Here is a 17,904-nt window from a genome sequence, read left to right as displayed (position 1 = left end):
TGTCACCAGCACAAGCGCTATTCTCAGCACTGTCACCAGCACAAGTACTATTCTCAGCACTGTCACCAGCACAAGCGCTATTCTCAGCACTGTCACCGGCACAAGCGCTATTCTCAGCAATGTCACCGGCTCAAGCACTATTCTCAGCACTGTCACCAGCACTAGCACTATTTTCAGCACTGTCACCGGCACAAGCGCTATTCTCAGCAATGTCACCAGCACAAGCGCTATTCTCAGCACTGTCACCAGCACATGTATTAGTCTCAGCACTGTCACCAGCACAAGCGCTATTCTCAGCACTGTCACCAGCACAAGCCCTATATTCTCTGCACTGTCGCCAGCACAAGCACTATTATCAGCACTGTCACCAGCACATGTACTAGTCTCAGCACTGTCGCCAGCACAAGCGCTATATTCTCAGCACTGTCGCCAGCACAAGCGCTATTCTCAGCACTGTCGCCAGCACAAGCACTATTATTGGCACTGTCACCAGCACATGTATTAGTCTCAGCACTGTCACTAGCACAAGCACTACTCTTATTACTGTCACCAGCACATGTTCTAGTCTCAGCACTGTCACCATCACAAGTGCTATTCTATTTCACTGAAATCAGCAGAGAGAAAAGTCCTGCACGGAGGACTTTTCTCTCTGTCCCTTTCAGTATGGAAACGGCTGACCCGATTACGTCAATGGGGTCTGCCGGAGTCCATGAGTAACCGCTGTTTTAGCGATCTAGCTCTTGCTCATTCAGGTCACCTGACGGATCTAAACAATGTAGAACCTGGCCACATGTGATCCTAGCTTTTGTTCTAGTAACCCGGTCATATGAGACGATAGTGGCTGGTTTATTTCACAAGAGCAGGTAATACTAGACCGAGACAGGTAAGTGGGTGGAAGGGGTTGATAGACTACATTGATAACCAGTAGAGATGAGCAAGTAGTATTCGATTGAGTAGGTATTCGTTCAAATACTACGACATTTGAAATACTCGTACTCAGTCGAATACCAGACGGTAAACGCAGTAAAAATTCGATTCCCTGCCCACTTTCCCTGGCGCTTTTTTTTACACCAATAACTATGCAAGGTAGGTGGGACAGGAACTACGACAATGTAGGCAGTGGAAAAAAAAACTGTATACAGTCATTGGCTGGCTAAATCAGTAGTAGTAGCAGCAGTAATAATAATAACAATACAGGGACTTGGGCTTGTTAGATGCACCCAGACATGCTTCCCCTGCTGTCCCAGTTGCATTCCAGAGATGTTGGCATCATTTCCTGAGGTGTCATTGTGGACTTGGTGACTCCAACTGGTCGAATTTTGGTTTCCCTGAAACAAGCATTTTTTCCCCATAGACTATAAAGGGATTCGATATTCGAACCAATAGTTGAATATTGAGGACTACTCAAATTGAATTTTCGAATATTTCACTACTCGCTCTTCTCTAATAACCAGTGGAGATGTTTTTTTTGTTTTGTTTTTTAAATAAAATGGTTAATGAGGATTGTGTGAATGGTTTTAATTCAATGAAATATATATATATATATATATATATATATATATATATATATATATATTTAAATGCGTTTTGTTTTAGTAATAAGTCTGTAGGTGGAGCTTATTGTAAGATATAGGCCCTTTATTGACTAACCTGAACAGGATACACTGAGACCATGAACCTACCTATAGTAACTACAGAAGACACCGAGACTATGAACCTACCTATAGTAACTACAGAAGACACCGAGACTATGAACCTACCTATAGTAACTACAGAATATACCGAGACTATGAACCTACCTATAGTAACTACAGAATATACCCAGACCATGAACCTACCTATAGTAACTACAGAATATACCCAGACCATGAACCTACCTATAGTAACTACAGAATATACCCAGACCATGAACCTACCTATAGTAACTACAGAATATACCGAGACCATGAACCTACCTATAGTAACTACAGAATATACCGAGACTATGAACCTACCTATAGTAACTACAGAATATACCGAGACTATGAACCTACCTATAGTAACTACAGAATATACCGAGACTATGAACCTACCTATAGTAACTACAGAATACACTGAGACCATGAACCTACCTATAGTAACTACAGAATACACTGAGACTATGAACCTACCTATAGTAACTACAGAATACACTGAGACTATGAACCTACCTATAGTAACTACAGAATATACCCAGACCATGAACCTACCTATAGTAACTACAGAATATACCGAGACCATGAACCTACCTATAGTAACTACAGAATATACCGAGACCATGAACCTACCTATAGTAACTACAGAATACACTGAGACTATGAACCTACCTATAGTAACTACAGAATACACTGAGACCATGAACCTACCTATAGTAACTACAGAATATACCCAGACCATGAACCTACCTATAGTAACTACAGAATACACTGAGACTATGAACCTACCTATAGTAACTACAGAATACACTGAGACTATGAACCTACCTATAGTAACTACAGAATATACCCAGACCATGAACCTACCTATAGTAACTACAGAATATACCGAGACCATGAACCTACCTATAGTAACTACAGAATACACTGAGACTATGAACCTACCTATAGTAACTACAGAATATACCGAGACTATGAACCTACCTATAGTAACTACAGAATACACTGAGACTATGAACCTACCTATAGTAACTACAGAATACACTGAGACCATGAACCTACCTATAGTAACTACAGAATATACCCAGACCATGAACCTACCTATAGTAACTACAGAATACACTGAGACTATGAACCTACCTATAGTAACTACAGAATACACTGAGACTATGAACCTACCTATAGTAACTACAGAATATACCCAGACCATGAACCTACCTATAGTAACTACAGAATATACCGAGACCATGAACCTACCTATAGTAACTACAGAATACACTGAGACTATGAACCTACCTATAGTAACTACAGAATACACTGAGACCATGAACCTACCTGCAGTAACTATATACTGATATATCAGGCACACAACGATATAACAGAATTTAAATCTGAGTCAGTTATGAATTGCCATATATTTCCATTATCACTTACATCAAGAAAGTGGCGCGAGTTATAATAAACACATCAAGCCGGTATATATATATATATATATACATACATACATATACACACACACACACATCTATATAGTTCATGAGTGCCATATGTATATATGTCCAGGAGTGTGTTTTTCCTAAATTCTTATTGATAACCATGTATGATATGACATTATATATATTTTGTCCCCCTTTTGGCAGTTAGGGATCCTCCCTATAGAAACTCCCCTCTAGCTGCTCCTGTAGTGAGGTGATTAGATTGGAGTTTCTGTTGGCAGCTCCTGTAAGTAACTCCATTCTAGTCACCTCAGTACTGAACAGTCTACATTAGAGTTGCTCTTGGTAGATCCTCCCTCCAAGCACCTCCATTGTAGACGGGTCACTATTGAGGTGACTAGAGGGAGGACATACCAGGAACACCTCCATTCTAGTCACCTCAGTACTGAACAGTCTACATTAGAGTTGCTCTTGGTAGATCCTCCCTCCATTGTAGACGGGTCACTATTGAGGTGACTAGAGGGAGGACATACCAGGAACACCTCCATTCTAGTCGCAACCATTTTCTCATCTCCGCTGTCAGTATCTGCCGGTCCACGTCATGTGACTGTCTACTGAAGTGCGGAAGTGAGAGAGAAGCGGAACTGTTCTTACCTCAGCAGCCATGGAGACTGGCAGGGTCCTGCACTTTGTAGTACTGCTGCAAGTTTTCCGCGGGACGATATGCTCCAATCATACAAATTCACTTGTGTTCAGTCTGAACGGACCGTGGGCGATCCGCAACTCCAACAGCTCTATACAGCTGCATGGTGCCGTACCTGGATGTGTGCACACAGCTCTATTCAACTGCGGCATCATAAAGGTACCGTATCAGCATCTATATAATGAGGAGCACGAGCGTCCTTACAAAGATGGCAGTGCCCAGTCTCACCTAGCGTTTAAAGGGGCTCTATCCGCAAGATCATGCTGATAGAACCCCACATATGCGTGAATAGCCTTAAAACGACTATTCAGGCACCGTAAATGTTATATTACACTATCCCCCCTGTTTTAAAATAAAACCCTAAAAAAGAATGTGCTCTACTTACGCATCGTGCACGGTGGGCGGGCATTCAGGGTGTGTCTTCTTCTTCATCCCTGCCTCTTCTTCCTCCGACGTCCTCCGGTCCCGTCCTCCTCCGGCGCTCGCGAGCGGACACAGATATAAAAAAAATGGCCTACACGCATGCGCAGTAGCACGCGGCTTCTACTACGGCTACTGCGCCCAGGCCATTTTTTTTATATCAGTGCCCGCTCGCGAGCGCCAGGGGAGGACGGGACCGGAGGACATCGGAGGAAGAAGAGGCGGGGATGAAGAAGACACACCCTGAATGCCCGCCAAGCGTGCACGATGCGTAAGTAGAGCACATTCTTTTTTAGGGTTTTATTTTAAAATGGGGGGGGGGGGGGGTAGTTAGTTTAATATAACATTTACGCATATGTGGGGCTCTATCAGCATGATTTTGCTGATAGAGCCCCTTTAATATAGTCACTTTCTGGACGTACATTGTATTATTATGATTATTATTATGACTTACATCTTGTATACTGTGTATCCTGTGAGCTCTGCCTTATGCTAGGTTCATACTTGCGTCGTGCTCTCTGTCGTTTGTATCCACCGTGGGACTCGAACAATGGAGAGCCCACACACTAAAACCGCGGTTGCCCGAGGACCCCATATAATGTTTCAGTTACGTAACATCTACCATTATGTTATAGTATGATTAATGGGGTTGTCTAGGCAAAAATTTTATATTTTAAATAAGCCAGGGGAGGTGAAAAAAATAATCTTACGCTGAGTTTTTTGGTCCGAATTTTGACGCGGAATCCGATTCCGAAAAATGCCTCCCATTGACTTCATTGGGAGCCGTTCACTTCTTTTTTCCGCTAGTGTTTTTTTCCAGTTCGCAGAAAAAAGAAGCGAGCTGCCCTATCTTTTTTTTTTTTTTTTTTTTTAAACTCGTTTTATTGAAGGAGATGCAACAAAATAAACAGGATAATCAAGAAAAACATGAACAGAAACAGCAAAAAGGGTAAAACATAGAAACAGAACAACACAGAGAAACAATGAAGGAACTGCCACGCCACCATCCCACCCCCACCCCTGAGCTGCCCTATCTTGCCGCGGATTCCACAGCTGACTCCGCCCCGGCGTCTGCGGCACGACACTCCCTCCCGACTAGGCCCATTCATTTGGGCCTAATCCGGAGCAGAAAGTTGCGGCATACAGTCGTGGCTAGCCGCAGGAGGTGTTTTTTGGACCGGATTCTGAGGAGGCTTCCCCTGTCAAAATCCGGTCCAAAAAACTCTGTGTGAACTCAGCTTTACTCTCCTTTCCCTGGTGCTCTGGAGCCTCCCAGCATGGTCCAGTCCTGACATTCAATTGTCTTTCCCAGCCTCAGTGAAGGGTATGTGAAGACACTACCTGTGATGTCCAGGACATCATGGCTGGTGCACGGTTTCACTTAGAGAAGATACCGAAGCAGAAGGACCGGCCCGTGCTGGAAGGAAACCAAGCATTGGGGACAGTTGAGTATGATATTTGTTTTATAATTTTTTTTTCATCTCCCTGGTCTATTAAATATATTTAGGGTGCGTTCACACGATGTAACGTGCCGCGTGATCTGGCACGTATACGGCATGAGAGAGTTTGCACACCGTAAAAGCTCCCATTGATTTCAATGGGATTTAGGATCGTATACACCGCGTTATTTTGCAGCCGTGATTTTGCGCCCGCAAAATAACGCGGCATATACGATCCTAACTCCCATTGAAATCAATGGGAGCTTTTACGGCGCACAAACTCTCACACGCCGAATACGTGCCAGATCACGCGGCACGTTATATCGTGTGAACGCACCCTTAGGGTGCATTCACACTACGTATACTGAAGCTTATTCTGAACGTAAAACACGTTCAGAATAAGCGGCGCATAAAGCAGCTCCATTCATTTCTATGGGAGCCGGCATACAAGCACTCCCCATAGAAATGAATGGGCTGCTTCTTTCAGTATGAGCACTCCCATTGAAGTGAATGGGAAGTGCTGCATGTACGGCTCGGAATGAGCAGAGCTTGTCGTACACGCCGGCACTTCTCATTCACTTCAATGGGACTGCTCATAGTGAAAGAAGCAGCCCATTCATTTCTATGGGGAGTGCTCGCATGCCGGCTCCCATAGAAATGAATGGGAAGTGTTCGGCAGCCCTGCTGTAATGCCGGCATGTACGGCTGTGATACACGCTGGCGTTACGTAGTGTGAATGCACCCTTAAACTTATTTTGTTTAACCCCTTAGCGACCCTTGACGTAACTGTACGTCATGGGTCGCATGGGGATGTATGGAGCGAGCTCACACGCTGAGCTCGCTCCATACACGGCAGATGCCGGCTGTATAATACAGCCAGGACCTGCCACTAACAGCAGCGGTCGGTGCCCGAGCCGATCGCTGCTGTTAACCCTTTACACACTGCGATCAAACGCGACCGCAGCGTGTAAACAGCGCAGGCGGCATGGGCGCCGCAATGTTTCGCCGATCGCCGCCCTCCTGAACGTCACAAGAGGGCGGTGATCGGTTGCTATGACAGCCGGAAGCCTATTGAAGGCTTCCAGGCTTGTCTCTGCACTAGATCTATTAGACGATGCCAGAGGCATCGTCTAATAGAAGTGCTGCGATTCTGCTATTCACTGCAGTACTGTAGTATTGCAGTGAATAGTATGAGCGATCAGACTCCCTAGGTTTCAAGGTACCTAAGGGGTCTGATCATAAATGTAACAGAAGAAAAAAAAAAGTTTTTAAAAGTATTAAAAAAATAAAAAAAATATAAAAGTTCAAATCACCCCCCTTTCCCTAGATCAGCTATAAAAGTAATTAAAGAACATTAAACATAAACATATTAGGTATCCCTGCGCTCCAAAATGCCCGAACTATTAGAATATTAAAACATTCATCCCGTACTGCGAACGGCGTAGCGGCAAAAAAAATAAAAACAGCCAAAAAGCGTTTTTTTCAACACTTTGCCTCCTATAAAAAATTGAATAAAAAGTGATCAAACCATCGGATCTTTCCCCAAATGGTATCAATAGAAACGTCATCTTGTCCCGCATAAAAAGACACCACAACCAGCTCCATACATGGAAATATGAAAAAGTTACAGGTGTTAGAACATGATGACACAAATTTTTTTTTCTATTTTGCAAAGTTTATCATTTTTTTAAAAGTATCAAAAAATTTCAAATACTATATAAATTTGGTATCACCGCGTTTGTACTGACACGTAGAACACAGGTAACATGTCATTTGTACCAAACAGTGAATGCTGTAAAAATTAAACCCATAAGAAAATGGCGCAAATGCATTTTTTCTCCAATTGCGCCTCATTCTGAATTTTTTTCCAGCTTCCCAGTACATTGCACAGCATATTGAATGGTGCCATTACAAAGTACAATTTGTCCCGCAAACAATAAGCTATCATGTGACTCTGTGAACTGAAAAATGAAAAAGTTATGGCTCTTGAAATGTGAGGAGGGAAAAACGAAAATGCGAAACCAAAAAATGGCCTGGTCCTTAAGGGGTTAAAAGAAATAAATAGCGTATTCAGCAGATTGTACCTTTAAGAGCCCGGTTCTCTACTAGCACCAGTATCTGATGTGTTGAACTACTCTCACACTATCCTCATTACAGTTCATTGCTCTGATCCAACATAGAATAAGGGCAGTGGACTAAAACACTGTCAGAATGACTGACGTCTCCATTCTGGTTTTTCTTATCCAGTGAATTGATGGCCCAGCCAATTGACTGTTTGAAGAGCTACAGTGCCTTAATGAGTTCTGCAGCCTCTTAAAGCGTAACTGAACGTTCAGATTTAGGTCTCAGACATTATAAAATGTACATACTGGCTTTTTGTGTCATATGAAAGAGAAGAGTCTCTTCTTCCATGTGACAAAGGCTGTGCTATCTATCTAATTTTTTCAGAGATATTACTGGTTGTAAAAACAGTCAAGATTATGTAATATAACACAATAAAAATGGTAGCCGTGAATCTCATGACCTGTGTAGGTATTTTTTGTTTGTATTTATAATTTTTTTTAAAAAGTGCTACCTTTCATTTTGCTGATAATTAACTGTTTTCATTATTTGCTTATGCAGGATCCTTACATAGGATTTAATGACCTCAATTACAAATGGATTGTACAGGATGAGTGGACATACAGCAAGACTTTTATACTTCCTTCGGAAATAAGGTATGCTGTCTGTATACATTATATATTTAATATAAACATATCATTTTATTTAATAGTTTTCCCCTCTATAGGTAATAGCCCCCACCTAAGTAATGCTAGTAATAGTATCTTAATAGCACCCCCCCACATACCATTCAATGTTCTGTTGCTGAGTATAGTTACAGTGTGTACAGAGCAGTGATGAGATGGCTGGACCTCCTATTGAACGCAGCTTGTGTGCATCTTCTATTATCCTCCAGAAATCTTGACCCCTTTTCTATGGTACCACTGGGAAGTTAATAGAAGATGCACACAGGCTGTGTGCAAGAGGAGGTCCCATCTACCTCATCACTACTCTTTAATTACAATTATTGCACATTTTAGAGCGCAAGGGGAGGTCACCTGATGGAACCTGCGCCCCACGCCCCTAACAATAATAATAATAATAATAAATTTTATTTATATAGCGCCAACATATTCCGCAGCGCTGTACAATTTGTAGGGTTCAAATACAGACAGAAAGATACATTACAAAGAAAATCATTTCACTCAATGGGACTGAGGGCCCTGCTCGCCCCTATTTTTATACATAAACCATAACTTTGCACATCAATATACATTTTAAAATAAATGTACACATGTATCCTCAGAGTTGTCTTGTCCTTTCTGAGTTTACTCAGAAAAAAAATAAACACAACATTACGGATGGTAACTGATGACTGTCTGTTACAGCGGTTCTCAACCTGTGGGTTGCCCAAAGCCATCGGAAAATACATATTTCCGATGGCTTTAGCCGCTGAGAAGCCGCGCTACGGTTTCAGCAGCGCTATTCAGCTGGAACGCACGCTGTTATGGACGTGCATTCCAAACTGCCTGTGAGCATGCGCAGACGTGATAGCATCATCCCTCTGGTGACTGCGTAGAGAGCGGCAGGGGAGCGTTGGAAGGTGAGTATGTGTTTTTTTTTTTTGTGTTAAACATTAAGTTGGAACATAATGAAGGAGACCCATGAAACTGAGGGGAGAATGACATGACACTGGGGCAGATGAAGGGGGGGGGGGGACAGCATGACACTGGGGCAGATGAAGGGGGAGGGGAGAACGGCATGACACTGGGGCAGATGAAGGGGGAGAGGGGAACGGCATGACACTGGGGCAGATGAAGGGGGGAGAACAGCATAACACTGGGGCAGATGAAGGGGGGAGAATGGCATGACACTGGGGCAGATGAAGGGGGGAGAACAGCATGACACTGGGGCAGATGAAGGGGGAGAGGGGAACGGCATGACACTGGGGCAGATGAAGGGGGGAGAACGGCATAACACTGTGGCAGATGAAAGGGCGAGAATGGCATGACACTGGGGCAGATGAAGGGGGGGAGAACGACATGTCACTGGGGCAGAGACAGGGGAACATGAAACTGGGCACCAAAATGTAGGGGGGGGACATGAAACTGGGGGCAGATGAAGGGTGTATATGAAACTGGGGGAGAGATGGAGGGGGGACATATAATTTACGGGTGACTGTAGGAGGATTATACTGTGTGGGAGCACATGAAAAATGAATGAGACTGGGCGGAGTCAACATTAAAATGGGCGGAGCTAAATTTGCCGCAGCGCACACAGCACACTGCACATTTTGTCCCTCTTTCTGATCTTCAAAAGTTGGGAGGTATGCCTATGTTTAAATTATGTTTGATTTGTAGCAATGAGAATACATAATGCATATCAGGTATTTTCATTCCAAATCATTACTGCAGCAAAATTACAGTTATGAAGTAGCCACCAAAATTATTTTTTGGTTTGGGGTCACCCCAACATGAGGAACTGTATTGCGGGGTCACGGCATTAGAAAGGTTGAGAACCACTGCTCTAGGTAAAGTCAAAGATATCAGTCTGTTCTATGTAGAAACATCAGAAGTGTTCTATAAAAGGTACTATGATTAGGGTTATAACCAATTTACATGCAAACTTCCTTTGGAGTTTCAATTTTTCTTTTAAAGGCCTGGATATAAAGCTTGTTTCTGTCTGACCAACTTTATCAAATCTGTTTTCTTATAGACACTGGCAGAAAGTCATCTTGGTTTGTGAAGGGATTGACACTATTTCTACCATTGTTCTCAACACAATTCCTATTGCAAAAACCCAGAACATGTTTAGTAAATATGTGAGTAGAAAGATCATGTGTTCATTGCCTGTTGCTTTCAACATTAGATAAAGTAGGCAATAGGCCTGAAATGGAATGGTGAACTTTATATGAGTCTTATCTCTTGTAAGGATATTTATATTCTTGGTAATAATGCAGAATGCCAGACTCTTTATATAGCTGTTTAATTCTGATGATTTCAGTATAACAGTATGTACTTCATATTCATATCCAATCAGTGCTGATTGTTTTAACACCCAATATGCTAATTAGGATGCCTACTGTCAGTTGGGCAGAATCAGGCTGTCTGCTCCAGTCTAGGACCACCCACCTGACAGAAAGCCGATCTAGATCTTGCTTCTTGGGTACCAAAGCTAACTGCACTGAGTTCTTAGGAATGGTGGAGGCTAGAGAAAAAAAATCAGCTCTATTAGAAGGTCCTCAGTTTTTTTGTTATTCATAGACTAGTTGTAAGTAGTTGTACATGTTATACTTCCTGTTAAACATCCCAATACAGCAACCCCTTACTAAATGCACTATTAAGTTATGTGGCTGTCTAAGCAGGAGTGATCTCCTGCACATTGTTCTTCTGTATAAGCCAGAGGAGAAAACTTCTCTAAAGAGAGGCTCCTTCTCTGTGTGACCTTGTATTACATGTTTTTTTTTTGTAGATTGTGAGCCCCCCCACATAGGGCTCACAATGTACATTTTTACCTATCAATATGTCTTTGGAGTATGAGAGGAAATCCCTGCAAACACGGGGAGAACATACAAACTCCTTGCAGATGTTGTCATTGGCAGGATTCAAACCCAGGACTCCAGTGTTGCATGGCTGCAGTACAACCACTGAGCCACCATGTTGCCCCCCTTGTATTACATGGTTGTTTAAATGTGTGCCATGTAGATCCCAATAGAGGATCCTTTACTTGTTGCTCCTTTTACTTTGACTTGGATTACTAATATATGCTGTTCTCTCTTCATTTGGATGGTAGTGTAGGGGATTAGTCTCTCCTATACTAAAGAACCAAGTAACCAGTTATTTTATCGTTATTAGTATTATACTGTACACCACTTTTGCTTTGCTGAGCTTACTTTGAAAATTCTTTGTGGTTCACTAGTGGGAGCTGAGAGTCTAGATTCAGAAGAGACGGGTTGGTTTCCATATGAAGTTTTTGTAGTTTATTCTGAGGAAGAACGTAAGCCAGTGCGCCATGGTTTTCCTTTCTTCATTATGTTGCGTCTTGAATGAACTTGTGGAAGATCGTGCAATTGGTCTGAGCCAAAACTGTAACAAAAAATTAATTTCAAATGGTTGTCTTAGTATAAAGACAAAATGTATCCAAATAGCTTTATTCAGAATTACTGTTGTCAGATTTAACAATATACTACTGTGTATTTCTTTACATTACAGCATAACAAGACCTGTCTTTGTTTTTTTCTTACAGACTGTAGATATAACCAAAATAATCAAAGAGGAAAATGAAATAGAAATAAAGTTTCGATCTGCTGTAGAGTGGGCCAAAGAAAAGCATGCACAACATGCCTATGCTATTCCTCCAGACTGCCCACCAAAAGTACAAAAAGGAGAATGTCATGTCAATTTCATAAGAAAGGTGAAACCCAAACTTTGTAATATTATTATGTCCAGATATCAAAGAGAGTTTGTCACCAGAATGCTTGATATACAACCAGCCCTAGAGCATTGTGGGGAACACTGTACTGTGCACTATACATTAGATAGTCCAGAAGAGCAGTTTTTAAAAATACACAAATGAGGCTCAAGTGCAATAAGGCATGCCAGAGCCTTCAAGGTCCTTATATTCAGGTCACACCCCATTTCACTTAGGCTTTATTTATTTATTTTTAATCGGCCTTTTCCAGGACACAGTGAATCCATTGTTCTATCTACAGAAATACATTGTAGCTGGTTTGATTTTGAGTTTCCCAATGGCAAACTCACTTTAAGGGTGAGACCGCATGGTTCAGTGTCATATTTGACTAGAACTCCATCCACCTGTGGCAACCTATGGACACACAATGTTGAAGGTAAATACCTACAAAATTGTGCAGCCATTGACCATGGCAGATGAGCAGGGTTTCAGATTCATGTAGCTGGCAGTTAGTCTGGTTTTTACCCTAATTTATTGCTTAGCATCTCATTATATTTGTGATTATAATAAATATAAGAGGCAGAAGCACAATTGCATGATAAAGCAGAAGCATGCTTGATGATAAAGTGTGCTTCTGCCTCTTAAATTGTGTTTTATAGTATTTACTGACCCAAATGATGGTGATTTATGACGTAGCACATGGAGGGGAAATGTGGGTCTATGAGCTGGTGTACACCTTCAACATAATTTATGTCAGATGATAAATCTAGTGGTGACCCACCCCACAACCTGCCAACCGTCACCACTTTCCCCTTATCCTGGAAGTGGCGAAGGTGGTGTAGTGGTTTTAAAAAAAAAAAAAAAAAAAAAAAAAAGAAAAAAGTTTTAAATACTTTGTTTGCCAGAAAAATGTAAAGATTACCAAGGGCAGGAAAAGTAGGACAAAAGTAAGTCTAGAGAGAATAAAGAAAATAAAACTTTTATTAAGCATTTAAAAGTTCCAATGTTTTATATAAGATCTATATAACTAGAGGCAGAGATGGCATATGAAGCCATCAGAGAGGAAGTAAAGAGATTTATTGGATTGATTGCCTGTTCATTATAATATAAGCTTATCACCCTCATCCACAAAGAAATCTATAATGCTGTACCTCCCTACATTCCCTTCCAAATCTCTGTCTATCACCTAACATCCTCTATTATCAGAACCTCCCAATGCTGTATCCAAGACTTCTCCCGAGTTGCACCACTTCTCAAGAATGCTCTACACCTATGCTATTCCTCCAGACTGGCCACCAAAAGTACAAAAAGGAGAATGTCATGTCAATTTCATAAGATTAAATCAGATTAACTCATAACTTCTATATTTTAAGGCACATTTTAACTAACGTATATTACATTTTAGTCCACAATCACAAGCTCTGCTAAATGAAACTACCGTATATACTCGAGTATAAGCCGACCCGAATATAAGCCGAGGCCCCTAATTTTACCACAAAAAACTGGGAAAACTTATTGATTCAAGTATAAGCCGAGGGGGGGAAATGCAGCAGCTACTGGAAAATTTCAAAAATTAAAATGGTTGGAGTTTTTGGGTGCAGTAGATGCTGAGTGCTGGGGAAGGGGAGGGGTGTTTTGGTTGTCTGTCTGCCCCTTCCCTGAGCTTGAAGACTGAGTTTTTTTTTTTTCCCCCACTTGGAATCAGCCTGGTTGAATATAGCGTAGCTGCAGTGCTCCTATTAACCCCTTCCCAACGGAACAGGAGCACTGCAGATTCAGTAGACCGGGCACTTTCAGACACAGGGATACCTAATGTGTTTGTGTTTCACAGTCATTTTCTACTATTATATATATTCTAGGCAAAGGAGTGATTTAGAACTCTTATTTACATTATTGTTTTTAAAGCTTTTGTTTTTTCTTTCTTTTTTAACTATTTTATGGGAGATTCTATTCTATACATTACTATTGTAGCTGGTCATAGAACTCCCCCCCCCCCAAAAAAAAAAAAATAAAAAAAAAATAAAAATAAAATAAAATAACAAAATTTTTTTTTTTTTTTTTGCTTGACTCGAGTATGAGCCGATAGGGGCTTTTTCAGCACAAAAACTGTGCTGAAAAATTCAGCTTATACTCGAGTATATATGATAAGTTGTCTGAAAGGTCAGTGACCATTTAAGTGACCTATGACTACTTCTGCTGTTCATTTAGTATTATTTCCCTTTATCTCTTGTTGCAGGCCCAGTGTTCATTTAGCTGGGATTGGGGCCCTTCATTCCCTACACAGGGCATCTGGAAAGATATAAGAATTGAAGCATCTAATATAGTTCTCCTAAACTATATTTCCTACACTTCTGTGTTTGGTAAGTTTTATCCAAAGTGAGCTTCTGGCTTTCATTTATTTTTGAAGTGCATTGCAAGTTTTTTTTTCACAGTAGCTTAGTATGGTTTGTTTCCTGTACAAATCTAGACGGTGATGGCAGAAATGTTCAAAAGCTCCTGCTTTTCATTGTCTACTTAATAGACCTATAGGTATAATATATTTAGAATATCAGAAGGCTTTTCATTGTGTGAGCCCTAAAGGGAGACTAGAAAGTAAATAGAAAAAATGTAACAATTTCCTTATAGATTATGTCAGCTGACATTGTGTTTCACAATGTTTGTACTAGACTTTCTTATAAGCAGCAATATCTGAGTAGTTTGTTAGCAATAGATCCATTTGCCAATTAATCATACCACCAATTCCCCACAGTTTTGTGCTTTGTAGGCTAAGGATGGATTACTAGAGGGAGTCTGCCACCAAAACCCAACATATCAATCCAGACTGATAGCCCACACACACCTTCTTTACCAAGATACAGCAGTTTTTGTCAATACACAAATGGTCTTACATCTCACGGGAGATATGTGAATTGCAACCAATTGCATTTTAATCTCATCTGTGCTGTGAGTACATCTCTGTTCACCTAAGTTGGTCTTAGTTTTTATGTTAAGGACATGGGAGGTAAATAGAGATGAGCGAACAGTGTTCTATCAAACTCATGTTCGATCGGATATTAGGCTGTTCGGCATGTTCGAATCGAACACCGCGTGGTAAAGTGCGCCATTACTCGATTCCCCTCCCACCTTCCCTGGCGCCTTTTTTGCTCCAATAACAGCGCAGGGTAGGTGGGACAGGAACTACAACACCGGTGACGTTGAGAAAAGTAGGCAAAACCCATTGGCTGCCGAAAACATGTGACCTCTAATTTAAAAGAACAGCGCCGCCCAGGTTCGCGTCATTCTGAGCTTGCAATTCACCGAGGATGGAGGTTTCCGTCCAGCTAGCTAGGGCTTAGATTCTGGGTAGGCAGGGACAGGCTAGGATAGGAAGGAGAAGACAACCACAACAGCTCTTGTAAGAGCTAAATTCCAGGGAGAACCTTGTCAGTGTAACGTGGCACTGACGGGCTCAATCGCCGCAACCCAGCTTTCCCAGGATCCTGAATGGAATACACTGTCAGTGTATTCCCGTATACCCGATATATACCCCCGATACCCGTTCCAACGGTGTGCCCCCCCACCTTCACCCCAGAAATACCCTGCAAGTCCCCTAGCAATAGAATTGGGGCTATATACACCCACTATTTTTGCTACTGCCATATAGTGCCATTGTCTGACTGGGAATTCAAAGAATATATTGGGGTTACGTGCACCCACAATTTTTACTACTGGTATACAGTGCCAGTTTCTGACTGGGAATTCAAAGAATATATTGGGGTTATAAATACCCTCATTTCTTGCTACTGGTATATAGTGCCATTGTCTGACTGGGAATTCAAAGAATATATTGGGGTTACGTGCACCCACAATTTTTACTACTGGTATACAGTGCCAGTTTCTGACTGGGAATTCAAAGAATATATTGGGGTTACAAATACCCTCATTTCTTGCTACTGCCATATAGTGCCAGTTTCTGACTGGTAATTCAAAGAATATATTGGGGTTACGTGCACCCACAATTTTTACTACTGGTATACAGTGCCAGTTTCTGACTGGGAATTCAAAGAATATATTGGGGTTATAAATACCCTCATTTCTTGCTACTGCCATATAGTGCCAGTTTCTGACTGGTAATTCAAAGAATATATTGGGGTTACGTGCACCCACAATTTTTACTACTGGTATACAGTGCCAGTTTCTGACTGGGAATTCAAAGAATATATTGGGGTTACGTGCACCCACAATTTTTACTACTGGTATACAGTGCCAGTTTCTGACTGGGAATTCAAAGAATATATTGGGGTTACGTGCACCCACAATTTTTACTACTGGTATACAGTGCCAGTTTCTGACTGGGAATTCAAAGAATATATTGGGGTTATAAATACCCTCATTTCTTGCTACTGCCATATAGTGCCAGTTTCTGACTGGGAATTCAAAGAATATATTGGGGTTACGTGCACCCACAATTTTTACTACTGGTATACAGTGCCAGTTTCTGACTGGGAATTCAAAGAATATATTGGGGTTACGTGCACCCACAATTTTTACTACTGGTATACAGTGCCAGTTTCTGACTGGTAATTCAAAGAATATATTGGGGTTACGTGCACCCACAATTTTTACTACTGGTATACAGTGCCATTGTCTGACTGGGAATTCAAAGAATATATTGGGGTTATAAATACCCTCATTTCTTGCTACTGCCATATAGTGCCAGTTTCTGACTGGTAATTCAAAGAATATATTGGGGTTACGTGCACCCACAATTTTTGCTACTGGTATATAGTGCCAATTTCTAACTGGGAATTCAAAATGCGCAAGGCTCTCGGAAAGGGACGTGGACGAGGCCGTGGGCGAGGTCGGGGGAATGGTTCTGGGGAGCAAGGTAGCAGTGAAGCCACAGGGCGTCCCGTGCCTACTCCTGTGGGGCAGCAAGCATTGCGCCACTCCACAGTGCCAGGGTTGCTTGCCACATTAACTAAACTGCAGGGTACAAACCTTAGTAGGCCCGAGAACCAGGAACAGGTCTTGCAATGGCTGTCAGAGAACGCTTACAGCACATTGTCCAGCAGCCAGTCAGACTCTGCCTCCTCTCCTCCTATTACCCAACAGTCTTGTCCTCCTTCCTCCCAAAATTCCCAAGCTTCACAGAACAATAACCCCAACTGTTCCTGCTCCCCAGAGCTGTTCTCCGCTCCTTTCATTGTCCCTCAACCTGCCTCTCCACGTCACGATTCCACGAACCTAACAGAGGAGCATCTGTGTCCAGATGCTCAAACACTAGAGTCTCCTCCATCTCCGTTCGATTTGGTGGTGGATGACCAGCAACCCACCCTCATCGACGATGATGTGACGCAGTTGCTGTCAGGGCATCCAGTTGACCGGCGCATTGTGCGGGGGGAGGAGATGAGACAGGAGTTGGAAGAGGAAGTGGTGGATGATGAGGACAAAGACCCGACCTGGACAGGGGGGATGTCAAGCGGGGAAAGTAGTGTGGATGTTGAGGCAAGTGCAGCACCAAAAAGGGTAGCTAGAGGCAGAGGCAGAGGTCAGCAGCTTAGGCGAAGCCAGGCCACACCCGGAATCTCCCAAGATGTTCCAGTTCGTACCCAGCCCCGAAAAACTCCCACCTCGAGGGCACGTTTCTCGAAGGTGTGGAGTTTTTTCAAGGAATGCGCCGAGGACAGATATAGTGTTGTCTGCACAATTTGCCTCTCGAAATTAATTAGGGGCTCTGAGAAGAGCAACCTGTCCACCACTTCAATGCGCCGTCATTTGGAATCCAAGCACTGGAATCAGTG

The 17,904-nt window shown here is 42.2% G+C and overlaps 1 protein-coding gene across 1 annotated transcript in view; it reads left to right on the top strand.

Annotated features, from left to right (window-relative positions):
• The first annotated feature begins 3,746 nt into the window (after positions 1–3,746).
• Positions 3,747–17,904, top strand: part of MANBA (mannosidase beta) — a 64,853-nt gene continuing 50,695 nt past the window's right edge. Inside the window, exons 1-5 of the mRNA XM_075285613.1 lie at positions 3,747–3,971; positions 8,294–8,388; positions 10,427–10,532; positions 11,957–12,124; positions 14,358–14,481. Of these exons, the coding sequence (XP_075141714.1) occupies positions 3,774–3,971; positions 8,294–8,388; positions 10,427–10,532; positions 11,957–12,124; positions 14,358–14,481 (691 nt within the window). The 5' untranslated portion in view covers positions 3,747–3,773. The remainder of the gene's footprint in view (positions 3,972–8,293; positions 8,389–10,426; positions 10,533–11,956; positions 12,125–14,357; positions 14,482–17,904) is intronic.

The sequence above is a fragment of the Leptodactylus fuscus genome, chromosome 1, assembly GCF_031893055.1.
Source record: "Leptodactylus fuscus isolate aLepFus1 chromosome 1, aLepFus1.hap2, whole genome shotgun sequence".
NCBI lineage: Eukaryota > Metazoa > Chordata > Amphibia > Anura > Leptodactylidae > Leptodactylus > Leptodactylus fuscus.
Note: the sequence above shows the minus strand (reverse complement) of the source record. Positions and strands in the feature narration are given on the sequence as shown.